The 27367-nt window shown below is 41.7% G+C and overlaps 1 protein-coding gene and 1 long non-coding RNA gene across 4 annotated transcripts in view; one reads left to right on the top strand and one right to left on the bottom strand.

Annotated features, from left to right (window-relative positions):
- LOC117536273 (transcription regulator protein BACH2-like) overlaps positions 1-27367 on the top strand; it is a 66320-nt gene that overhangs the window by 36520 nt on the left and 2433 nt on the right. Inside the window, exons 2-3 of the mRNA XM_034201070.1 lie at positions 6467-6746; positions 10539-11918. Coding sequence (XP_034056961.1) covers positions 6483-6746; positions 10539-11918 — 1644 coding nt within the window. The 5' untranslated portion in view covers positions 6467-6482. The remainder of the gene's footprint in view (positions 1-6466; positions 6747-10538; positions 11919-27367) is intronic.
- LOC117536274 lies at positions 673-18810 on the bottom strand. 3 transcript variants are annotated; one of them, XR_004567532.1, is made up of 4 exons: positions 18697-18810; positions 16196-16256; positions 6447-6734; positions 673-899 (listed from the first exon to the last, which is right to left on the bottom strand). It is a non-coding gene; the product is annotated as an uncharacterized LOC117536274 (long non-coding RNA). The 3 variants fall into 3 exon arrangements; XR_004567534.1 differs by lacking the exon at positions 673-899 and adding an exon at positions 3640-4922; XR_004567533.1 differs by lacking the exon at positions 673-899 and having other exon boundaries at positions 6328-6734.

Raw genomic sequence — 27367 nt, 5'->3', positions numbered from 1 at the left:
TACTGCAAATCTCCACTCTCCATAATTGCACTTGCTTCAGTTGCTTGCTACTTTCTAACGGCGGTGAGAGTGGTGCAGTGACGCTATCTATCTTCTATCGATTAGATTTATGATTAGAAAATGATAAAAGTAGAGTAGACATGTGGATATTATCCGACTGAACAAAACTTGCATTTATCTAACAGGTTCGTTTTCCACTGACCTTATTTCGAGCTATTTTCCTAAATCCTATTGAGAAATCCCATAGGCTTTTTGTCGAGGGAAACCGAGCGCAGTTTACTTCCGGATTTTAGGATGCGTCACTGCACCATTAAATTGATGCGATTTGATTGGATTGTGAGGCAAGGGAAGCCAGCCGCCTCTGGCTTCCCTTGGCATGGCCCTAACCAATCACAGGTTGGCAGGGGCATCACTTGAGCCTCATCTGTTTGGTCAATCCCTCCATTTTTTTTCACCAAGGGAAGCCAGATTCGGCTGGCCTCCTCTCGCAACATGGGGTGCAATCTACTGTTTCACCATAACATCTAGAGGGGCGCTGTTTGTTTCACTCTTTGTAAAATACTCAATGAGAATGGGGGAGAGACGGGCCGGCAGCAACACACAACAAAGGGAAACAAATCAAAACAAAACAAAGTGTTTTTATTTATTTATTTAAATTATAACTACAATCCGAAAAAACAGGGGAAGCCTGGCTTCCCTTGGCCTCCGGGAGAAAATGCCACTGGCGGGAGCGGGTCTTGAAAATCAGACCCGTGCAGGACTCTGCCCTGGCCACAATGGCAGTGTGGCTGGGACTCACTGCGCTGTCCAGGAAGGACCGCGAGGATCTCGTTGGGGCCCCCATATCCACGGAGGGGCTCTTTGGGTCGATCACGCCGGTCACCCAGCGCTTCCGCCACCTGGAGGAAGAGAGGCTGCAGCTCAGCTACGTTTATAGATTTCTCAGAAGGTGAACGCTCGCATAGTGAGGTCGAGGGCAGTACCCATAGAGTCCAGTAGAGGGCTCTGCCTGTGCTTATATAACTAGGGTTACAATATGTAACCCATCGTTTTCAGCAGTCTAGCAACACAGAGTAAAAGTTAGCAATGTTCCTCCTCTCCAGTTGTAATTTTACACTTGCAGGTCTCCCTTGAAAAAGAGATCATTGATCTCAATGGGATTTTACCTGGATAAATAAAGGTTTTGAATTGAATTGAATTGAGGGGATAATGGATATGAGTGAGCTGCCGTCAGCTGAAGCTCCTCGGCTCTCCTCACACGTTACAGCTCAGACTACATGATGAAACCACAGGCAATGTGTGGTTTACCAAAGCCCCTCATCTGTCTCTGAACAATTTACCCAGCGTGGTTGGGGGCGAGCAAAACACGTAGAAGCATAACTGAACACTGTGCTAATTCAAAGTGTGAAATGGGGAAATGTTTACGCAATTTCTTCAAATTATTTCTGTATTTTGTACTGGTGTAGTCAATACTGACTGCAGAGCCTCCTCTGGCTTTCACATCTCAATTACTCACGCTCACAGGCTGTTACTTCAACTGTAATGCAACAAACTGGGTATCCTTTATAGACTTGAAGGAACTTCTTGCAAACCTCAGTGATTTTAAAACAATACATCTTGTTATTATAGTCAAAAGCATAGGAGGTGATAAAGCTCAGGATAGGGAAGGATAATATTTGACCAACTATTATATTTGTTTTAAACAGAAGATGTTATTATGTTGACAACAGCCGCTCAATGCACCCACTGACAAACAATAACACACAGAACAGGAGCTGAAGGGGGGGGGGGTTGAGTACAGCATTTTTACCAAAACAACAATGCTGGGCTAATGCAGGTTACTACTTGTTCATTGTCATAACACAAACACAACGATTTGAGAGCAGCCAGGCTGTGGAGGCACAGAAGGATCAAGAGCCCTGCCCTTTTGTCTTCAACAGGGCAGATGTGTAAATCCTTTAAAAGGGTTAACCCACAGGCTCCTAGACCTGATGGCATCCCTGGCCGTGTTCTCAGGGTGTGTGCAGTTCAGCTGGCAGAGGTGTTCACAGACATCTTCAACAGGTCCCTGCTGCAGTCTGTAGTCCCCACATGCTTCAAACACTCCACCATCGTTCCTGTCCCCAAAAAGACCAAAATCACCAGCCTCAATGACTACCGCCCAGTAGCACTCACCTCCATCATTATGAAGTGCTTTGAGCGGTTAGTCAAAACCTTCATCACCTCCTCCCTCCCTGACTCTCTGGACCCCCTGCAGTCTGCCTACAGAGCAAACAGGTCCACAGACGACGCCATAGCCCTCACCATCCACACTGCCCTCTCACACCTGGACCAGAGGAACACTTATGTGAGAATGCTGTTCATTGATTACAGTTCAACATTCAATACCAGTGTGCTCTCCAAGCTGGCCATCAAGCTCAGAGACCTCGGGCTCAACAGCGCCCTCTGTGACTGGATCCTGAACTTCCTGACGGGCAGACCCCAGGCAGTGCGGGTGGGAAACATCACATCCTCCACCCTGATCCTCAACACCGGAGCCCCTCAAGGCTGCGTGCTCAGCCCTCTCCTCTACTCCCTGTTCACTCACGACTGCGTGGCCACACACAGCTCCAACACCATTGTGAAGTTTGCTGACGACACGACCGTCATCGGCCAGATCACCGACGGCGACGAGACGGCGTACAGAGAGGAGGTCGGAAACCTGACATCTTGGTGCCAGGATAACAACCTCTATCTCAACGTCGGCAAAACCAAGGAGCTGATTGTGGATTACAGGAAGCAGCAGAGAGAGGGTCGCGCCCCCATCGCCATCAATGGGACTACGGTGGAGAGTTAACAGCTTCAGGTTCCTCGGTGTCCACATGAGGAGGTTCAACATGGACTCCAGGATACTCTTCAACTTCTACAGGTGCACCATAGAGAGGATCCTGACCTTCTACAGGTGCACCATAGAGAGGATCCTGACCTTCTACAGGTGTACCATAGAGAGGATCCTGACCTTCTACAGGTGCACCATAGAGAGGATCCTGACCTTCTACAGGTGCACCATAGAGAGGATCCTGACCTTCTACAGGTGCACCATAGAGAGGATCCTGAACTTCTACAGGTGTACCATAGAGAGGATCCTGACCTTCTACAGGTGCACCATAGAGAGGATCCTGACCTTCTACAGGTGCACCATAGAGAGGATCCTGACCTTCTACAGGTGCACCATAGAGAGGATCCTGACCTTCTACAGGTGCACCATAGAGAGCATCCTGACCTTCTACAGGTGCACCATAGAGAGGATCCTGACCTTCTACAGGTGCACCATAGAGAGCATCCTGACCTTCTACAGGTGCACCATAGAGAGGATCCTGACCTTCTACAGGTGCACCATAGAGAGGATCCTGACCTTCTACAGGTGCACCATAGAGAGGATCCTGACCTTCTACAGGTGCTCCATAGAGAGCATCCTGACTGGCTGCATCACGGCCTGGTACGGCAGCTGCACCGCCCTCAATCGTAAGGCTTTACAGAGGGTGGTGAAAACTGCACAGAACATCACCAGGACGGAGCTGCCATCCATGGAGGACCTTTATTCCCAGCGGCTCAGGAAGAAAGCCCTCAGGATTATAAAAGACCCCATCACCCCAGCCACACACTGTTCTGTCTGCTGCCGTCTGGCAGGCGTTACCGCAGCATCCGGACTAAAACCATCAGACTCAGGGACAGTTTCCTCCGATAGGCAATAAGACTGGTAAACACCTGAACTGTTGAAACAACATCCCTAATATTCATCTGGCTGCTACTTAAAAATTATTTAAAAATTATGTATCTATTTACCTATATATCCTATTTCAATTACTTGCATATAGACTCTTATTGCTCTATTTCACTTTTTTAAAACTATTTTTCTTTTTGTATTACTATTTATTATTTACTTGCACTATATGTTTCTGTTTATCTGTGTTTTATGTTGCACTGTTGGAGAAGCCTGTGACACAAGATTTTAATCGGCAAAACTACACCGTAGCTATGTTCGTATGACAAATAAAGAACCTTGAACCTTGAACAACACATTACTTGAATTCAGAATTAACTAACTAGATTAATACACAAAGTCTATGACAACAAACAAACAACAAACAAACAATCTAAATCTGTGAAAGTATCTGTGGATTTACTAAATACTGTTATGACCTACAAGTACAACTATGCTAATACAGAGCCACTGACCTTGGCTCATACTTAACTCTGCTAGCTGTAGTTGCTGGAGATTATGTAATTAGTGTTAGCCTGAGACGTTAAGGGCATATCGGTGTGCAAAATAGTAATGGTCAATCATTTAGGGACAACTTAGCCGACCTGGTTTTAAGATTCAGATCACCGTTATGAATCCCCAAATTCAGTCTTTACTCTGTTGTTATTTTACAATTACACACATAGGCCCGAAATACACTCACATGCAAAAACAGGAACTATAGACATGCAATCATGAAGAGGTGGCAGAGTGAAAGCGGCTAGTGTTATGGAGCCAGGGAGAAGTTGGGGTTTGGTGCCTTGCTCAAGGACACCTCGGCAGTGCGGCAGGAAGCAAACTTGCAACCGTATTTGTGCCAAAATCTGTATTTTTGGGCCGATCGGGAGCTGCTTTTTAAAGGGGCTCTACTCTGCTCATTTTCAGGGTCATATCAGTATTTAGTTTCTCTACTGTGACATGTCTCCGTGCTTTAATGTTCAAAAAGCTCTTTATTTGTATCATACTGCCTGTGCTGCAGCACCTCTTTTCACCCTCTGTCTGAAACCAGAGCCCAGTCACGTACAATGTCTTGGAGCGCTAGCCAATAGAAGTGCAAATGTTATGTAGTATCTATTTTACGGAAGTAAACAAAGGAGTCCAATGGAGGCATTTCAGGCAGGGTGGGGTAGAGGAACTCCCTCTGAAAGGAACACAGGGATGTTAGCCGTTGCAGAGCATTTACATGCACACAAACCTAACTCACTACGGGAAAGGGAAAGGGAAAACCCCCAACAAGGCATAGTAGGGCCTCTTTAAAATTCTAGAAAAGTACTGTGAATAATGAGAGTAACAGAGTTCTATTCGCTCTGGCCCTAAAGACTGAATTGACTAATAGTTTCTATACGTATATTTCTGTCCCCTCTACTGCAGCAGGAAATGAAATACCTGGTACCAAAAACGGTTAATAGGGTTAATAGCAGAATAGAAATAGTAATAGTGAAGTTTCTATAGCCGACAGTGTGCCTTTTCCTCCTTTCTTTAGTTGTTACTTTCAGCAGGCAGCTAAATGAATGTGCGGTGGGTAAATAGTGTTAGAGAACACTGTGCAGTGTGCAGGCATCATGAAAAGCCAGAGAGAGCCTGCAGCGCTCCTGAAGGGGGGGAGGGGTGGGAGATCTACTGTTTTCAGATGATTGGCCCGTGGGCCACAGGGAGGAGAGCCAGAACACTGCTTCAGCAAGCTCTGCCTATTCAGAAGCCATGAGTCAGCAGAAAGCAGCGTACTCTCTGGCTGCTGACACGCACATAAACACACACACACACACACACACACACACACACACACACACACACACACACACACACACACACACGGCTCAGGGCTGTGAGACAGACAGACTGCACGCTCAGCTGTCTGTGTTGGGGCTTATGTACTAAGGCAGTGAAATTAATCACAATGGACAGACCTGCCTGCAACCATATGAGAAGCTCCTTTCTATCTATATATGCTTTTTAATATCCATCTGTACATATATGTTTGTGTAGTCAGATAACCTTATACACATATCTTACAGTTTATCACAATTCACAACAATAACCCTGCAAAATGCCCTCTTGTGTCTTTCTGCTGTTGAAATATATGTGAGGTGTTCAGGTTACCATAATATTGGTACATTTAAAGAGAATTGACTATGCATTTCCAACACACTAATACTGTAGGTGGACCACATTACATTATTAATGACAATTAATGCAGTTATGATAATTAATTATGCATCTATTATTTGTTAATAATACAAAATAATTATGACTGTCTTTTTTTAATTGAATTGTTTATTTGTGGATTACATTTTTATTAATTATTAATAATATACAGTCCAGGAAGAGGCAGAAAACATACTGGGCTTATTTCCGACTTCACAAAACGTATATACGACTCCACAAAACTGCACTTCAAAATCATTATTTTATTTTAATATTTTCATTTGTGTTAATTATTTAAATATTAAATAACATTTCCATAATTGTTTTTATTTGAACAAATATTTTGTAGTATTCATAAAGGTATAATAAAAGAAGAAAAAGGCAGAACTTGACACTTTAAATACTTGTTTTTAAATACCATTTAATTGAATTGTTATTGGGATATTTAACAAGGTTATTGCTTATTGCTTATTTCCCACATGTTATGCAGACCTAATACTTTGTTCCCACAGCTTCTTACCCTCTATTCTGTTTGTGCAGGGTGCTAGAGGGAGTGATGTCGGCAGACGAGGAGCGGGATGGAGAGGCGGCAGCGCCCCTGTACGTGTATGAATCCAAGGTCCACTGTGCCAACGTGCTGTTGAGCCTGGAGGAGCAGCGGCGGCAGGGCATCCTGTGTGATGTCACGGTGCTGGTGGAGGGCCGGGAGGTCCGCGCTCACAGGGCCGTGCTCGCCGCCAGCAGCCGCTACTTCCTGCAGGCGCTGCTGGGGCACAATGGGACAGGAGAGGTGGAGCCCATCATTAACCTACCAGACAAGGTAAAGGGCCACAAAGACAACACAGAACACACAGGCAGTTCCACGGGGATGAGTCTGAGGTCATTTTGAAGAGAAATGGTAATGGGAAACTCAAACTTTGAAAATAACATTTTGTAACACAGGGTCATTAGATGTGGGCTGTCTTTAGGGTACTCATAATACACCTTTTCCTCTTTGCCCTATCAGCACATCTCCAAGGAACAACAGTTGAATATGTTCCCTGGGCAGCATTGGACATTCTGTAGGGACTTGGCTTGGGAATAAGTGCCAAATAGAGAGGTGCCTTTTTCCTTCCTGGGCACAAGGCAAGACACTAAACCAGCAACTTACTGCATTATATAACACAGAAGGTAAAATAATCAAAGTTGTAATACAATGGAAAAGAGAACTGGACCCAGTACAGATCCTTGGGGCACCCCACAGCTAACATCTTTGGAGCTGATCTGGCGTCATCAATGCAAAAACGCTAGTCTTTTAAGTAGGGAGAGAATCATTGTAGAGCATTGCCACTGATACCCACCCATGTCTCTGCAGGGTCCTAGAGGATATTATGGTCAGTGGTATCAAATTCCCCACTTAAAACAGTAGAACAAGAATGGATTTGACTAGAATCAGCTAACATAAATACAATTTAAGACACTTAAGAGTTTCAGTATTTTCTAGAAATCTAGAGTCAAACTTTACTGTGCGCTTTGTCCATGAGTGACAATTAAAATGTCCAACTCTCCATTTCTATTTCCATAAGGTAAGGTATGTGTTCAGAATAGTCTTACAAGCCTGGTGTCACAGTGAAGGCTGAGGGGGTGCACATTTTCTATAGTTCTCTCCTCAAATGCCTCATATGTAAGGCATGACAGAGTTTCCGTATGCCGGTAATTACCGGACTATAACCGGTCAAATGTGCTGAAGACCGGCAAATCTAAATCTCTCCGGTCAAAAATAATTTCCCCTTAGCGCAATACCGCATCACTTATGTGACAGACAAGAAGAGTCAATACGCTACATGCACAGTCACTTCCTTTCTAATGTCTGACATTTAATGTGGAGAAAGAGATTTATCCTCCTGAGGGGGACATTTTGACCCCTCTTGTAAACAAATGCTTAATGCTGCATAATGCTGCAGTATATTTTTGCCGACAAACCCCTGTTGCCAAGCAACGCTTATAGGTGTCCTTTCATACTCAGGCAGTCATATCATTAGCTAGAACTAGCTAGATCTGATCGATATGGACATAAATGTGAGTGAAGTATAATCGGACGTGAGAGAGAGATCAGAGAGCAGATCAGCTGCTGCTGTCGATGGAGACAGCAGCTCTGTATGATCGCAGCTCCGCCTGCTTTGACGGACCGGTGGGCGGAGCGAAACACACACTTCAAGTTAGACCTAACACACTTAGCTAGTTTATCTACCTCTGGAACATGGCAAATACAGTCGCTGTTGTATCTGTGTCTGTATCATGTTGTTGTGAGTGTGGACGGAGCAGATACAACGTTAGCTTAGCCTGATCGATCCGATCTCCATTCAGAAAACACGGATTTTAGGTTTTTCGCCTGCCGTCTTGTCTGCACACTTGTCAAAGCATTAATTCATGGTTTTTACTAACTGTTATCAGTATGTTGTTACTTCAGCATAATTCTGAAACTAAATCATGGTAAACTATGTTCATTTTGTTGTAGTTGGTTTCTACCACAGTATAGAGGGAGGGAAAGATTATTATTAGTGTGAATGCTGTTTACAGCATTCCACTATAGTTCTTCAAATCTTTATTCTTCTTATTTCAACCAATACTTTGCTGTCGAATAACTTCAGCATACTTTCAGCTACAGAAACCATTCAAATATCAGACTATTCAGCCTTTTCAGCACATGATGGGAAACTTTCAACTTCTTCAAAATATGTTATACTTTTTGAAATATTCAGCTTTTTAAACTCTTTTTTTAACATGGAACTCAATGGGAGGAACCTTCAAATCCTCTTTTAACTACACCGTGCGCCAAATGCTACTCCTTCCACATCACATACTTAGGTCAACAAAGTCATTGCAATGCATTTGAGCTGTAACAATTTTGATTCAAATCATTTCACTTTTCTGCATTTCTCCGCTAAGTTCAGCAACGCACTTACTTGGTTTTTGTAGCTAAAAGCAGCTACAGAGACCATTCAGCTAATAACATATTCAGCTTTTTCTGCATTTTCAGCTAAATTCAGCCACAAATGTTCACAGTTACAGCATTCGCACGCATTTTCTGCAGGAAATGCATTTTCTAGTTATTATTTATTATTCCCGTGTTATTATCCAAAGTTACACTTTTGAATAATGTAGTTAATCTACTATAATTAGTTTGTTTAATATAGAGTCGTTATGAATTTGTTTTAAAGCTCAATAAATAACAAAGAAGACCTTTGACCGGCACTTTTCTCGGCAACAAAAAAATTCTAACGAAAACTCTGAGGCATGAATATAATGTGGTTGTGGTTACTTTGCTGCTGTTTCCATTCAGCACCGCGGCTGATCAGGGAACAGTTCCCTGTGCCCCAGATCTGTCATATTGATTAATTTGTCTGTGTGACTCCACCTTACAGTGATTACTCACACAGGCCTGTTCCACTACAACTTCCCCCCCCGTATGTCTCTCAGCATGGCTTTATTTACCACGTCCTGTCTGCTGTCCGCTCACTTCTCTACATCATTTCTTTTCAGGATTGAGGATGCTGCTGTTCTCTGTCCGGAGGGAATTGTATGTTTGTTAGATGAGATGGTCTATCATCTGAATCTAGCCTCCTAATTATGATCCCATATCAAGATTGGAGTGTTTAACTTTAAAAATCAAAATGTAGGTTCAATGTTTGTATTAGCTGAACCAAACATAACATGGTAGTGAAAGCAGTGCTCTATTTATTTAAATGTAGGAGAGCAATACAAATATGTTGTCACTTATACAAAGGAATACAAATGATAAATAAACATGATCTCAATATTGATCAATATAATGGTGATTATCATTGTTGACATAATCATGCAGGATAATATATATTCATTCCGTACACATGTAGTTGCATTTCACTTTTCTCTTGCAAGATTGAAAGTTAATGGTCATTAGTAATGACTCTTTGAAAAAGGTGTGTATATATTGTCATATTGTAAGATGTAAATTAATTCAAGTTAGATACAAGCTAGATTTAGGCCTGAGCATTATGACCAGCCCTTGATGTCCTAACAATATGTGAATGTGAAGTTCAGATACTTTGAAATTATTGAGGCTTGAATACAAGGTCATATTTGAAAATGTAAAATGTGTCTCATTCTCTTTTTCAAAAGTGTAGGCTAAGTTGTCTGCGAGTCTAGCATTGGACATGTGTGCTACAGTATGATTGGGGTATTACTAGAGTTTTTGAGGGTTCACACATACCTTCAAAACTCAGTATTCAGATTAAGTACTTACTGGTCAGTCCCAAAAGTTTGTATCTGTAATCTGGATAACTTTCCTCCCAGAGGCATGCGTTAATTCTATCAAACAAACCCGTTCCATCAACCAATAAGGTTAGCCCGTAAAATTAACCGTCTGGTGATTTGCGGCCTGGGAAGGAGTCAAACTTGAGGCCTGAATTAAAATCTCAGTCTGCGATGGCCAAGTCTACACAGGACGCACAGCGTAGCAGGACTTTAGCACTGGCACTGGTTACGATGTTTACACTACTGCGCAATGCTTGTGCTGGATATAAATTAACATTGACTCACTTGAAATTGTATATTTAAGGCACTGACATCTCCACCCTTGTCTCCTCTGTAGGTGACTGCTAAAGGTTTCGCTCCACTGCTTCAGTTTGCCTACACAGCCAAGCTGGTTATAAGTCGGGAAAACATCCATGAGGTTATCCTGTGCGCTGACTTCCTGGGTGTTCACAATTTGGAGGACTCCTGCTTTCGGTTCCTTCAAGCCCAGCTACAGAATGACAGCCAACACGCCAGCAATGGCAAGGTGGAATACGATGAAGACATCACGGCGGACGATGCAGTTTTTTCTGAAGCGATATGCTCGGATGACTCTTCAGAGAACACGCAGCAGACCAATCACGTAGCAAGCACTGCGTCCCTTCCCACTGACCTTTCTCAATGTCCTAAATACAGGAACTATCAGTACCAGATCAGTGATAACAAGCACAACGGAGAAGACCATCATGGCAGTGATTACTCCAACCATACCTCAGTAAGTCCTTTGAGCTCACAGCTCAGGGACAACAGCACTGCTTCTCAAACTCTTCTCACCCCCTCCAGGATCAAAGAAGAACCATTTGGGTTTGAGGGAGAAGGGGATGAAAGGAGCGGTAGCAACCCAGAGTTGTGTACCGAGGAGGTGCTGGAGATGGAGCTGGAGGTGGAAGGGGATCCAGTAGCAGCTGAGCACTCCCCGGGCAGAGGCTCACCTTCTTCCTGTTTGCGCTCCTACCTCCAGAGAGGCGGCTTAGATCTCAGCGGCGTGCCCAGCACCACCATCCAGCAGCTGCTCACCAATAGACTGACCCTCAACCACTACAAGGATCTGGTCAAGGACAGGCAGAGGGATAAGAGGGATTATATGGGTCGAGGGGACCTTAAGAATGCAGATGGCATTGACAAGAACATGGATAGACCAGTCTCCAAAGCCTCCTCCTCACAACACGAGGGGGAGCTGGACAGAGCCAGCGTCATTTTCTCTTCAGCAGCTGGAGAGCAACAGATGTTGGCCAATTCCTACATGGACGATCATTTCAGAGAAAAGGTCTCGACCCTGATGCAGGTAGAAGCTCCTTCTTCTGGTCGGTCCCGCCTCCCCTCCAGCTGCCCTGTTCCCATCAATACATCAGCGCACTCCCCCCTCCCCTCTGAGCCCCACACCCAAACGTCCAGCTCCCGGTCCTCCTTCTCGTACCCAGAGGACGCCGGCAGCGGTAGCTCACCTTTCAACCTCCCCCAGTTTGACTTCTCCACATCCCCACACTCAGGCTCCACATCTGGACTGTCTCTCTCGCAGAGGAACCCCCACAGCGGAGAGCTGCTCTTCTCTCAGGGTTGCACCAACATCAAAAGTGAACAGGGATTTGGTGCCAGTGGTGACAACTCCAGCGACGAGTCAGGCTCTTTCTCAGAGGGAGACAGTGAGAGTGGCGTCTCCAGAGTCTCCGCCCCTGAGGTTCGTATATCCTTTTTACTTTATCACCCAAGATTCTACTTTTGTTAGTGTTAAAGGTCTCATGTCATGGCCATTTCTACTGATCATAATTCCATTGTTGAGGTCTACTAGAATAGATTTATATTGTTCAATGTTCCAAACTCACATTGGTTTCTCATACAGCATCTCTGTATACTATGTGTATTCACTCTCTGTCCTACACGGCTTGTTGGAGCTCCTTCCCCCCCCTCCCCGTGAGCCCAGTGTGCTCTGATTGGTCAGCTCGCCCACTCTGTTCTGATGAGTCCACCACCGTTACAGCGGAACATCAGTGATTATGTGTTACAATGGCGTTTGTTAGCAACCAGGAAATGACACCAGTAATGACAAACAGATGAGAATGCTGCGTGGGGTCTGGGTGCCGTGTTGGCGGGACGCTGCAGGGCTCGCTGTTACGAGGAACGAATGGACGCGTGAAGGGGGGGATGTTGAGGGGGCTGCAGCACCCCCATCTGCAAGGCTCCACTAGCACCCTCAAACCCCCCCCACCCTAACGCGGCGCACCTACAGTGTAAGCGCGCCACAGTTTTCGCCGCTGCGAGGCTCCACTAGCATCAGTTATTCAGCAGTTCTTTAACCTGTTAACAACATCTTGCAAGAAACAGCGTCTGAGGGCTTCTTAACATTTAACAAACTATGAATGTGTCATACCAACTTAACGGGAAGAAACTCAGCTACCTGACGATGTGAACCATTTTTACCGAAACAAAACACAAGTCTAATGCCGAGCCTCTGAATTAGCACTAAATTAAAGAATGCTAACGCACTTAGCACATAACTCACGGTAGAAATATTGTATACTTCATCGGATCTGCACAAACAAGATACCATATGAAAGCTGCGATTCCACAGGTTCCAATGGTATACGTATCATCACTGAGCGACCAAAACTTGCGGCAGCGAAAGCCAGCAAAGACAACACACAACTCCACTTTACGGAGCCAAAGCGGCAAATAGGTCTTACCTTTGCTGTTTTCTGATCAAAAGTTGTGTTCAATGGCATTAAACACATAAAGACGCTGCTGAAGGTTAATCCAATGTGTCTGTGTCACTTTGAAATGATTACTGATAATCCATCATCATATTTATGATCAATAAGCCTAGTTTTCAGTTTTCAGAGCGTAACACAGCTTTCGGTTTGGGCAAACTGCGTGTGCATCACTCTCACTCCTCAATGGTAACGTGTAGGTGGATTTAGGAACTTCGCCTCGATTCTATTGGCTCTAACGGTTAAAAAGAGGTGTCAATCACCAAAATCGAAAATGTTGCTAAACCTCTCTAAAAAGGTCAAACGTCACTTGTTTTGCATCAATCTTGATACAGGGTACTTATATGTTATAGTTTGGATTCCTAAAGCTTTTAGTCTACCATCCCATCATTCAAAGGTGGTTTTCACTATAAGTAATGTGGGTTTATTTGGACGGAAACTATATAATTTACAGTTTTTTACCATGTTCAATCTGAATTTACTTTAAAATCAAAACATCTATATTGATTCTGACTCTTCTACATCCAACTCACAGGTTCATCATTGCTTTGAGAAAAAAGATTATTAATGTATCCTTTTAGAAGTGGAGTTATGGTCATTTGTTCTGGGAATGTCATTTTCGAGCCTGAGACCTGAAAACAGGCTCAGGGCTTAACAGGTTAAATGTAGCTTATATTAGCTTTAAAAAGAAACTGCTATAGTGGATATGAGTTTATCAGATGCAGTTCTCCCAAAATGTAAATACCTACATTTCCAAAAAAACGCCTCAGTTATACTCACAGTTTAACACTTTAAGGTAACAATATATGGTGTTCACTTAAAGTTATGATGGGAACATGGATTTTAAAGATAACTGGATTCAGGCTCAGTGGCATGAAGCCACAAAGGCCCTTGAGTTAAAAAATACCCAGATCATCATGAGGCCCAGTGATTTCAACAAGGACTATTCAAGTTTTTAGACTAGGTAGTTGATTTAGCTTAGTTGATAAAAAAACAGTTTTAAAGACTTCTCTTTCCCGATGTAAGTCAATGGGTGAAAGTATTTTTGGGCCCAATGATGTCACAGACTGACTTGAAGTTGTAGTGCCACCGATTGGCCACTATGGAAATATACTTCAACACCCTGTTCACTTCCTCTGTTAAACTGTTTTTATGTTAAACAGATAACATACAAAATGACAGGTGATGACATTTCTAACATATTCTGAGATTTTTTTTTTACTGATGTTGTCAAAAGCTTGCACCTGTACTATAATGGCAAGGTTTCCAAATCAATATTATATTATGTTACTTAAAGGTGGGGTAGGTAAGTTTGAGAAACCGGCTCGAGATACACTTTCTGTTATATTCCATGGAATGCTCTTAACATCCCGATAGCAATGAATATCTGAAGTGCTTTGACAACAAATCCATTAAAAAAAGTCATCTGTGGAAGCAGTGGCGCTGTAAAAAGCACGACCAATCATCTGAGCCGGCCCGGCTAAAGTAACTGGATGGCCTACCTTCCTGTCAGCCTTCCATCTGTGCACAAACTTATCTCGTGCCCTCATTGGTCATGTGCGCGTTCGTGTGTGTTGGAGGAGGGGCTCTGGAAGGAAGTGGCAGTATTTCAAATTCTAGCGCACTCGAGCTGGTTTCTCCAAAATTACATACCCCACCTTTAAGTGTCAAACACCTCTATGCAATAACTTCCTCTCATGAAGCCCCATTTTAGCAGTGCATACTCCTGTGCTAGTAGTTTCAAGCATATTCTCCGTGTGATTTACAGCTGGGACTATTCTTAGACATTTTTCTCTCAGGAGAAATTACACAAACACTTCCAACACATACTCCTTTGAGTCAAAAGTTGCCATAGTGATTTCTTGGAACATGCATTATATGATAAGACACTCACACATACATACACCACAGGGTTCTAACTATAGACGTGAGTGGTTGTGGCCTGGGCTCTGGGTGAGTCAGTGAAAACGATCTATTCTGAACACACTGGAGGTGAGCCGTTTGGATACATCCTACAGGGATCAGACAGACAGATTAACTACATTTATGTGTACAAGCCTTTTCTAATGTTCTGATGTCTTCAACAAACCCTATCCACTGTTGGTGTTCATGGTGTGACGGTTGCTCAAGAAGCAGGTTGGCTTCTGTCAGCCTCCTTGTATTAGAACGTCAAGGAGTTAGATTACTATGCACCAAATACAACCAGGCATAAAGACCTACATATCTTCACTATGTTTGAACTTTTGGTCATCATGTGATGGAATCCAACTATTGATGGATTTCACAACGTGTCCTATTGCAAGATGGTCTCTAGTTGATCGTACAGGCTGAAACCTTAACACCTTTTTAAACCCAAACAATTTTTAAAACTATGAACTTTCCAACATTTATGAGGTGAGGATGTATTGCAAGAATGTTGTATTAGAATGGATTGGGTTTAGCTCAATGTGCCTAGTATACTGCCACTAAGAGCATGGACATAGGAAATTACCAATGATGACACTATCAATCAGGAAACTAGGCACACAACTGTACCATTAGAAATGTGACCCGAATATTTGCGGAAAAATGTGCAGTAGAGGATATTTTGTAGACGTGTGTGTGTGTGTATGTGTGTGTATGTATATGTGTGTGTACCCACACCATATATTACTCCTGCGTCTCCATGTGTGTGGGGTCTGTCCCACTTTTTTGCCCCTGACCTACTTATCTTGGAGCACACACACACACACACACACACACACACACACACACACACACACACACACACACACACACACACACACACACACACACACACACACACACACACACACACACACACACACACACACACACACACACACACACACACACACACACACACACACACACACACACACACACACCAAGGGTGCCCTGTAGGCAGGTGGAAGGTGCCCCTTTCCACCATCTGTTACTCCTGACCCCAGATCTGCCCTCTCCAATTAGGCCAATTGTTTTTTTTCCTCATAATTTAACTATTTAGGGTGTTATTCTTCAATATTTCTAATAAAATATTTTACTGATCCTTTAACATCTACCTGAGTAATTAGATAGGAAAACTACAATTTAAATACAAATGACAGATTCCTAATTCAGCCTGTATTTAAATGAACTTGCTGAGCAGAGACTGAATACCTGCTCCATGCAGATGATCTTATTATGTTATCCTCAACCAGAGACAACTTCTTTCGACACATCTTAAATCATTTAAATTCAAAAGACACACCTCTGTTCAAAGCACTGGAAACCAAACAGATTGGTGCTCTTCCTGGGGTCTTGGTGTATATCTGGGAAGTAAAGACAGAGTTAATGAAAGTTAGCAACTCAAGGGTTCCATTACTAAATTAAATGCGATTTTTCAATTACATTTCTGAATATTGGAGAAAATGAGATCTTTGGCAAATGCAGGTTTGTGATACATAGTTCTTTTCAGCAGGATAATCTCCACATATTAACAACACTTTATAATGTTGTGTCAATGCATCGACATAAGTAAGAAGCTTAGGTTATAAACAAATTACATCACCTCATGACTTCATGTCACCACCGCTAAGCTAAAGGTGGCTAATGTTCAGAGTGAGGATGTTTAATAGTCTCATTTAGTCAATTGTTAGAAACAAATGTTATGACCCAGAAAAAAGCTTCAGACATTCACTAGTGGAGTATTTACTGACATATTTTATGTCGTAGAACAAAATGTGCAAGTCTCTTCAGCTTGTGTTAACCACAGGCCTAAGTTTGGTGTTCCAACCAAAAAGATATTAAAAAAGCGTTGACTTAGAGACAATGGAATAGGAAGTTGTAAAGGCAAACTCATTTCTGGGTTTTAGGACTCATTCCTTCATCACTCTATTAAATAGTTCAAAAGAATGGAAGTGTATTCCATTGTACAGCAGAGAGAAAGAGAGAGATTGTTGAGGGGATTTACGACCATCGAAGGCTCATTTTGTCATTCCAACCTTGTTATGTGTCTGCTGAGAGTCCCAGAGCTATATATAGATGTCTATATAGTACAGGACAGGCTGCACCTAGACACACACACACACTTCTGCTGTCAGACTGTTCTGATGAATCACATTGAGATGTTACATGGTGCAAACACAGACTATTCATTTATCTACACTTTAAATAAGATAATGAGAAAATGCTCATACATTTGTAATCAGTTCAGAGTGAGGAGCAGAATGTGTGTGAAACAAAGAGCTCCTCTCTCTTTGTGTCAGAGCGGCTGGGTCAGTAAGCTGCAGCACACTGACACCTAGTGAGCTCTGCAGCACACTGACACCTAGTGAGCTCTGCAGCACACTGACACCTAGTGAGCTCTGCAGCACACTGACACCTAGTGAGCTCTGCAGCACACTGACACTCTGGCCCAATTCCAATCGACCCCCTACCCCTCCGTTTGTGCGTTCGCACGGAGGGTCCGCCACATTAAGTGCTGTTCCAAACCAACGAGTGTGGAGCGGTGTGGAGGGGGAGTGCAATAGAGTCTGGCTGCAGACCGCAGCAAGGAGGCGGATCGTATAGGGGCGGATCCTAAAGGGTTATAAAACGCCCCCACGAATTTCTTAAAGGTATAGGACGCTCTCTGTCTCTCATTTATTTTAATGCTTTGAATGAATCATAAACGAACTTTGAAAAATAATAATTATAATTAATTTGCATAAAGAATGAAGAGTATACAACCCACAGAGAAGACACATTCATAAATTGTAGGCATATCATTTTTCACTGTTTGTGCAGTGGTAGTAATTATTATTCAAATCAATCAACTACGTTTTATGGAAGATATTGCTGTATATCATTTAACAACATGAGTAGAGGTTTCTGTACACCTAAAATACTGAAGTTTAAGTTACTGTCCTGATGTGTATCATTCATTTGTTCATGTTGTGTCTGGTGGTAAGATTAATTAAAAAAATTAAAATATATACAGTACATACAAAGAGGAAAGTCTTTATTAAACAAACATTTTATTCATGGAAGGTGCCTCCAGCATCATAGAAACAGTCAATGCTGCAGAATCCTGCCAGCTCATCTTTTCTGATGATGCCATAACTAATGTTACATAATTATAGAAGACACATCCGAAGTGTTATTTTTACATATTGATTAGCAGCCGACATTTACTGAAAGGATGCGTCCGTCTCTCGTCTGGTTCATTACAACTAGTAGTTACAAACTGTTACAGTTACAACCTTAATCAGTACCGCACATCTTATTACTCAATTCAACCAACCAAGCTAGCCATGTTGTCTATCCGGATCCATACCATATTATTTGATTAAGTTACAGTATGTAGGGCAGGCCTACTTATATTTCCAAGATAATACAACAGTACACAACAGTACACTAGCATCATGCTAAGTGCTGGTTAGCATCACAGCATATACGTTAACCTTAGGTCAATTAGATGATCATCTTTGGTAACACAAATCAGTATTGTTACCGAGCCTGATAATCTATTGACCTATCTAAGCTTAACGTTATTACAACAGTAGAATAGGCCTGGTTGCAAACGGGACTATAGGCCAACGTGTTTATAGCATCATGCTAAGTTAGCATTTAATACCACAAACATTTTTACCACACACAACTATTATTTACTTTATTAACGCTTAACGAGGTTGGACAGTCGATGTTGTACTTTGATAACGAGACAATTGTGTGTTAAGAAAAATGACATTACAATAAATATAAACATGCATCTCTGGAAAATACTATTACCGCTGTTTCAACTTGTTGTTCGGCCATCGTGAAAGAACGAATGACTTCTTCTGCGAGGATTTATAAAAGCAGCTGGAATCCCTTAAATTGCATTACTGCCACCTACAGTATGTATTTCTGCTGAGTGTCATTATTCTATTTGTTAGGAAACGCCCCTATACGATCCGCCCCCTTGCTACGGTCTGCAGCCAGACCCATCTCGGGGAGTGGGCTATCAAGCCCTCAACCAGCGAGTCTGCATCGGTGCTGACTTGAGACCAGTCTCTACCTGACCGGACTTTTTTCTTTTCAGCCCCGTTTTGTTCACACCGCCTAGAGCCCGACTGGTACAGCCACGGCTGCGTTATGACGTCACCGTTTACGTCGCTGATTTTCTCCCCAACGGCGCTCACAACAACAACAACAATGGGGGACTGCGTCGGGTCGATGATCGTGTTGCTTTTAATCACACAAAGCCAGATTAAATTAAATAACTACTTCTCCAACCTTATACTCCACTATACTACACTCCACAGCGCCGTGGTTAATTGTTTATTAATGTGTTTCAGCGGCATTTACCGACCGCTGCAGTGCTTCTTGTCCACCGGAGTTTATTCTCCCGTTAACTCACGGGAGCAGACGCTGTAAAGTCTTCACTGTCTGACTGTCACACAAGCAGCTGATAAATATCCCCAATTCCCAGTGGCGACTCCAGGGTATGGCTGGGGTAGGCTACAGCCATACCAAGAAATGGCTTAGCCCCACCATAAGCACAAAAGTCCGCCAACTTGCGCCGAGTAAATTTCACAGACAGCAGCAAGATTGATTTCAGTAGCCACTTGTCTGGAAATACCGAAGACTAGAAACGGTTTTGAAAACTTTTGTCACGTAGTGATCGTCTTCTCAATAAAATATCTTTGCTAATGTCTTCTGGCCAATCAGAATCACGATAACGGCGTGGTGATGGAGAATAATTTTGCAGTAGAACTTCTATTTATAGATCCATGGATACAACATTACGTGTTGATAGAAATCAACACGTAATGAAATAAGACCCCACGGTTTGATGATTGATAGGTGTGTGGGCTGTCTTTCATTTTGACACACTATTCACCCTTATCCACAATGTAAAGTAATTCACACAGCCTCTTCCCTCTTCTCTCTGATGAGCAGCAGGTTCAGCTTTCAGAACAAAGTAACAAAAATCAGAAATGGCATTCATTAAAAAAAATGTGTTTTTTATTTTTTTTTACTACAAGACAAATGTGCCTTTTTATTTCATACATTTCAATTTGGATTGAGACAGGGAAATAATCGAAACCTCACACGTGGCGTTTCACTGTCAAGGGGGGCGATATAGCGTGTATGTAATTGCATTGCAAATACTACTATAGATTACCCAACAAAAATACTCTGGAGCCGCCACTGCTAATTCCCCATAAGTGAATGTGTGTCAGTCTGAATTGACGCTGTTTGGCATCACAACGCTGTTGTGAAAGTTTCTCTGGTATAAAATGGGTGATGTTAGCATAGCAACCGAAGCTATACTATCTTGACTACTTGTTGCTATCCTATTGTGGCATAAGCCCAGGGCCGCCCCTGGCCAACTTGGGGCATTGCGAGATGAGCCCCCCCCCCAACCGACAAAGTAGGCTACTTTGCAAATATAATTCCTGGTTATTATTATTATCAACACAGTTACTTTTGTATACAGTGAGGTAAATGGTAAATGTGCATGTATGTCGTTCAGTATGCGTTTACAGGTACGTCTGCATTTCCTGCCAAATACTAGCCTCAAAAAGATTCAAATATAATTAATGCAAATAAACTACTTCTACTAATAATGATAATCATAATCAATTCAATAATATAAATACTACATTATTTTATTATAATATAGTTGTAATATAGTCAAGACGAAACATGCTTATGACATGCTCAAAAACTGATATTTCTTAAATCTGTATTCAAATGTAGTTCCCTCTGTCAGCAATGTATCAACAACTGCGCACACAGTTCTATCAGTATTTCTCTGTGTTGTGGTTGACATGATGATGACTGTTAGGAGTTAAGGGGAGAGGCTGAGCATCACCATGAAATGTGCAAATTGACATAAAAATGAATAAAAGGGGAAAAAATGCTCCATGTATTTTAGGCTGTAAACTTTAACTGTTATGTAAGCCAACTAGACAGACAGTGTATCACTCTTCCTCCTGTACATTAGCAGATAAAAGGCATCACATACTTGAATGAATGGTAAATAAAGAATGCTGGAAATAACTGCATCTCCATTAGCCAACCTGATCTCACCAGAATGCGTGACTCCACCACGACTCCTTAACACCGTATTGCGTGGTGGAGTCACGCATTCTGCTACATTTGCGTGTCGGCACCATGCAAAAAACCCCAATGTAAAGTGAATGAGGCTCTTTTGTCGTGGTGCACACACGCATTTCTACAACGTCCCACAGTGAGCTTTTATTATATATAACGTTTTTTAAAATCTACTTTATAGCTTGTAGTAACTCACGGGAGGCTTCTTTTATTTTATTTGTATTCATAATCATTTTTATTTTTCGTCAGAATGTAAAAATTACATTAGTTACGAATTTTTGTTCTAAAAAAACAGTGCATTGTGTGTAATACAACTGTGATTTTTATTAAATTAGTTAGTTTTTAAGGAAGGCCAGAGCTTCAGCTGTGTCAAATAGATTGTTCCCTTTAGTTAACGTTATTTAAAAGATAATGATCATGTCCCCTTTATTGTATTACGAGCGTCCATTCCCATTGGATAACGGAGAATTGTACACCCGGAAGTAAGTATTCTCCTTACTGTCGATTGATTTTACAGTGATATCTGCACTACTCATCAACTCAAAAACACCAAATTATCCTTGTTAATTACACAACATTGATTGGTTTAAATTGTGTACAATGCTTTTGTATTTTTCCCCTTCGATTCGGAGAAACGAATATTTTTTCGGAGTTTTTGGATGGCAGAAGACACTACACTACCCAGAATCCTCAGCTATCGTTTGGGACTACACCATGTGCTTAGCTTGACAAACCCCGTGATCAGTCCTCAAGCTCTGTGATTGGATGTTGGAGTGGCAGTGCGCGGAGCGTCAAAAAGCACCTTGAAATGGAATGAAACCCATCGACGGCACACTATTCAAAACAAGAATTGAACGTGTCCTATCCCCCCCCCCCCCCCCCCTTAGGTCGCAGGCTTCTCCAACAGTGCAACACAATAAAACAGATACACAGAAAAAATAGTGCAATAAGAGTCTATATACAGATTGGAATCTTTTTTATTTTTTATTTAACTTTTATTTAACCAGATAAAAGCATTGAGATACAATCTCATTTTCAATGCTGACCTGGCCAAGAAGTTAGCAACGTTACACATAACACACACATATAAAAGAGAACATAACTAAGAAAACAAAAGACAAAAAAGCAGTCACTACATTGTGAATATGATATATTAGATAAATAATTTCTAAGTAGCAGCCAGATGAATGTTATGGATGTTGTTTCTAAGTTCAGGTGTTTCATAGTCTTCTGGCCTGTGGTATGAAGCTGTCCCTGAGTCTGGTGGTTTTAGTCCGGATGCTGCGGTACCGCCTGCCAGACGGCAGCAGACAGAACAGTTTGTGGCTGGGCTGATGGGGGTCTTTTATAATCCTGAGGGCTTTCTTTAAGGTTAACGTGGTGTTTTTACTCCACTACATTTATTTTAGTTACTTTACAGATTTGGATTAATGATGTGAAATATAAACAACCCTTAAATCAGACTTTAGTTACACCTGAGTAAAATTCAGTGAAGGTGATTGTCAAGTGCCAACAATCAGGAGAGATATTTGATAGTTGGTGCTTGAGAAGACTAAACATTTATCTGCAGATCCGTATAAAGCATATTCATTACTCGTTATTCTCTAATCGTTCATTAAAGACTATATATAATTGATATTTTGCACATCCCTTTCAAGATTTCAAGATTTTCTAAGGTTTATTGACATATCATATACACAACTACGGTGTAGTTATGCAATGAATGCAAAACTTGGGTCACAGGTTCCTCAACAGTGCATTACAAGACATCTATCAATATGTGTGTACCTCCACCATTAAACTGTCATATTCTGCACATGTATTATTCTATCTAACATCTTATAAGAGTATAATAAAGATGTATAATATCGGTTAAAATAAGTGCTTCAACATAGTTAACATTGCAGGAAAGTTGATTGTCAAGTTCCAAAACAAACCATACAATATATTAGACGTTAAGTACTTTGTCAGGCTTAATATGTATCTGTAGATAGATACCCCCAAAGCTTTTTTCTTATTTAAAAGAAGACCTTAGCCTAAAGTATTCTTTAATGTTTAAATAAAGCCTTATTAGTTTGTCTGTTTTGCACATCCTCCTATCAGGCACTAAACTGTTTTATTGTAGATATTATTTACAGTATCTTCTTGATATTTTCTATTCTATATTTATATCATTGACCTTCTACTTTCCCACTATTTTGTATGTATTCTTAATATTTAAATGTTTTCATCAAACACATTCAAAAGTACTTTACAAAAATGAAAGACATTAAGAAAAAGGCATTTTAAACAGTCATTAAAAAGCAACATAATCTACCTGCATTGCAATTACTCTAAACGTGTAATAACGTGCTTTAACCAGTAGGTGGTTTGGGTTAAAAAGCTGTCAAGTTTACAGTGTTAACAAAATAAAATATACTGCTGTTTTTGGTTTAGTTGACAACGGATATATTTTGTTATTGTTTTGATATTTGTAACAAAAGCGATGGAAAAAAACCCACAGTAACACAGAAAAGATGGTCTTAACATGACCCAGCGGTCTAGTAGTTAATACAAAACAATAATATCAAAACAAATTATTACTACTAACTTTATTGTGAAATTAAAACAGAACGGTAAAAGAATAGTTTCCGATCTATTTTGAGGCCCGATCTCTGTAGATAAATAAAGAACTACGATAGATGTGTAATATTTAATGCAGCCAAACCATTTATTACAATGCATTCATGTGATGACTTCCAAAGAGTAAAGCAAGCACTGCTGAATAAAGTATGATTTGATCTTTTACGAAACGTTTTTATATGGAATGCAGTTGGAGGTCAACCAATCACAGAGCTTGAGGACTGATCACGGGGTTTGTCAAACAGAGCACATGGTGTAGTCCCAAACGATAGCTGAGGATTCTGGGTAGTGTAGTGTCTTCTGCCATCCAAAAACTCCGAAAAAATATTCGTTTCTCCGAATCGAAGGGGAAAAATACAAAAGCATTGTACACAATTTAAACCAATCAATGTTGTGTAATTAACAAGGATAATCTGGTGTTTTTGAGTTGATGAGTAGTGCAGATATCACTGTAAAATCAATCGACAGTAAGGAGAATACTTACTTCCGGGTGTAAAATTCTCCGTTATCCAATGGGAATGGACGCTCGTAATACAATAAAGGGGACATGATCATTATCTTTTAAATAACGTTAACTAAAGGGAACAATCTATTTGACACAGCTGAAGCTCTGGCCTTCCTTAAAAACTAACTAATTTAATAAAAATCACAGTTGTATTACACACAATGCACTGTTTTTTTAGAACAAAAATTCGTAACTAATGTAATTTTTACATTCTGACGAAAAATAAAGATGATTATGAATACAAATAAAATAAAAGAAGCCTCCCGTGAGTTACTACAAGCTATAAAGTAGATTTTAAAAACGTTTTATAGTATAACAGCTCACTGTGGGACGTTGTAGAAATGCGTGTGTGCACCACGACAAAAGAGCCTCATTCACTTTACATTGGGTTTTTTTTGCGTGGTGCCGACACGCAAATGTAGCAGAATGCGTGACTCCACCACGCAATGCGGTGTTAAGGAGTCGTGGTGGAGTCACGCATTCTGGTGAGATCAGGTTGCCATTAGCCTGTATCCTGCAGAGACTGCCTTCTTCATGTCGTGAATTGCAGCTGATGTTTTAATATGGAAATTTGACTTATACAACATTCGCAAGTTGTACATTTGACTCATACAATAACCCACCTTCGAGTGATGCTCTAGTTTCTTTATGTTTTGTTTTTTTCCCTTTTGCTTGTGCCGGACTGAAACTGTCTTTTCACCGACATCTCTTCACCCGCACTAGTGGCCGTATCAAAACCGTGATTGGTCAGATGTCGATTCATTGCAACGGTGTCGGGTTACAGACGTGCTCCCCTTGTCACCTCTCACTCTCGCGGGGGGTGCGCGGAGAACTGAGCAGAGAACTGCGCACAGCAGCTGAGGCCCTCTGGGCCTCTAGGGAGGGGCGGCCCGCGGCCCTGAATAAGCCGTTTTCTTCAGGCACATTTTACCGGCGTATTTTTCATTATGATTCTACTTGTGATAGTCGGACACGACAACCACTGCAGCCCATGTATTGATTCCATCCGATAGCTGCTATAATACAAAACAAAACGTCTGCCTCTCTCCACAATGATCAATAACAGTGAACGGATGGTCAAAGTAAGGTACAAATAAACAGAATCACACGAAGCCTGGTTAGTGTTGCCTGACTTTATAAGTGTGTGGTTTCGTTCTCGTCACTTTGCTCAGCGCTACAGCTTGTTACAACTTTTATTTGCCGTACTCGCCATAAAGGTTAATCTCGTCCCCCTCCGACGTAAGCGTGACGTATGCGATTCTTGCTTCTAGAATCTAGACGTTCTAGACCAGGGGTGGCCAACCCGCGGCTCTCGAGCCGCATGCGGCTCTTTGCCTAGTTTCATGCGGCTCTTCAGTTCATATCGAATTGTATATGTGTGAGTTTGGGGGAGAGACACTGACTCCTGACTAGTGTTGCACGGTGTACCGATACTTGAAAGATACCGCGATACCCTGCCGTTAAAAACGTTACTATTCCTCCGTTTCATTAGTATCGGTTCTTTAAGAATGACGGGGGAAAGTACTCCGGTGAGAAAGCGCCGTTTAATAAGAGCCGTGTGTGTTCAGCGCTCTGCTTCCACTCCCTGCACTGCAGCCGTGCCTGCAGTCCCTCCCTCTCAAGCACGCTCTAAGTCCCTCCCCTCTCTCATGCACGCGCTAGCTGCCAGAGCATGTAAGAAAACTAGAAGCATGGCTGCAAGTGGGAGTGCAGCTGCCGCTGCGCCTCGGCTTGTTGACAAAAAAGACGCCAGAAGCGAAATTTGGAAGTATTTGAGCTATATCTCTGACAGTGAGGGCAAGCCTACGGACACCACGAGGCCTGTCTGTAAGAAATGTATTAATTTTATTTAATACGAATTATTGTCATTTATTTTATTTATTGTTCTCATTGTTTAAAAGTTTGTGTTATGGTTCTGGTGTGAAATAAAGCACAATAATTACATTTAAGACTGTTTCCCTTTTTTTAAGAAAAGTATCGAAAAAGAATCGGAATCGCAATTCTTGACTTGGTATCGAAAACAAAATGTTGGTATCGTGACAACACTAGCTAGCTACTCCTGACAGTTAAACCTGATATTTAGTAGGTCTGTTAAGTATTGAATGCTGATAATTCGGACGTAATTTGGCCGGTCAAAGTTGTTTGGGCTCAGATAAAATCGCTCCGTTACTTTCGTCCCGTGTTACTTTCGTTCCGTGTTACTTTCGTCCCGTGTTACTTTCGTCCCGGCTCTCCCTACGTGTGTATGTGTGGTGTCAGGAGTCAGTATGAGAGGATGACAGCGCGTCTAATTTTGATGTGGCCCAAGAGCCAATCACAATAATACCTGTGATGTAGTGAACCAATCACCTTTGAGGGGGGGGAAACCTATCGTTGATTAAACACTATCCAGTGTTTCCCCTACCATTGTCTTGGAGGGGCGCTGCTTCCCGCCAACGGAGCCCCGCGCCCCCCCTGGAATTCAAGGTGTTTAAAAAATATATATAATTATTATTATTTTTTAAATATATATATAGCACCAAATTGCAAATAATCTATAACTACTGTCACTTTTCACATTGAACATGTGCTCTTTTATTAAATAAACTAAACGCTTTCATTTTAAGTTGTGAGTTTAGTGTTTTTGACCCTAAGAAACACTGATGCAATAATCAATAACAATAATCCACAGCTCCTCTCTCTGCTCCAGAGGATTTAAAAAATATATATCCCAATGCCACAAAAATGCATCAGTGACGTGGTTGAAATCTTGTCTCCAGAAAACAAAAAACTGAAACAAGCGGTATCAGTGACTGTGTGTTTGATGTGGCTCTTTGCAGTAAAATATAAAAAAAAATGGCTCTTAACCTCTGACTGGTTGGCCACCCCTGTTCTAGACCGAAAATTTTTTCGTGACTGGTGTGATGCATTTTTGGAGCCTGCCACATTAAGACTGCAGGCATGTGGAATAGTATTTATTCATTAATCTCTTTGCAGAAATAAATAATAATATTTCCCATCAGTCCAACAGGTTAAGAACTTCCTAATTTCTGTTGTTTACTTTCAGTTCTTAAATCGGCTTTCAAGCCTACAGCTAGGCAAGAATTGAGCAGAAGACCGCATTGAATTGTGGGATACACAGACCAACACTTGATGCACACTTTTCCTCATTTCAAATGTACATACAGGGCTAAGTGTAATGTGTGCTGTCTTATTGTGTTACTACCTGGGTGAAGATGTGACAGTGCAGCT

Source organism: Gymnodraco acuticeps, unplaced genomic scaffold (assembly GCF_902827175.1).
Source record: "Gymnodraco acuticeps unplaced genomic scaffold, fGymAcu1.1, whole genome shotgun sequence".
In the NCBI taxonomy this organism is placed as follows: domain Eukaryota; kingdom Metazoa; phylum Chordata; class Actinopteri; order Perciformes; family Bathydraconidae; genus Gymnodraco; species Gymnodraco acuticeps.
Note: the sequence above shows the minus strand (reverse complement) of the source record. Positions and strands in the feature narration are given on the sequence as shown.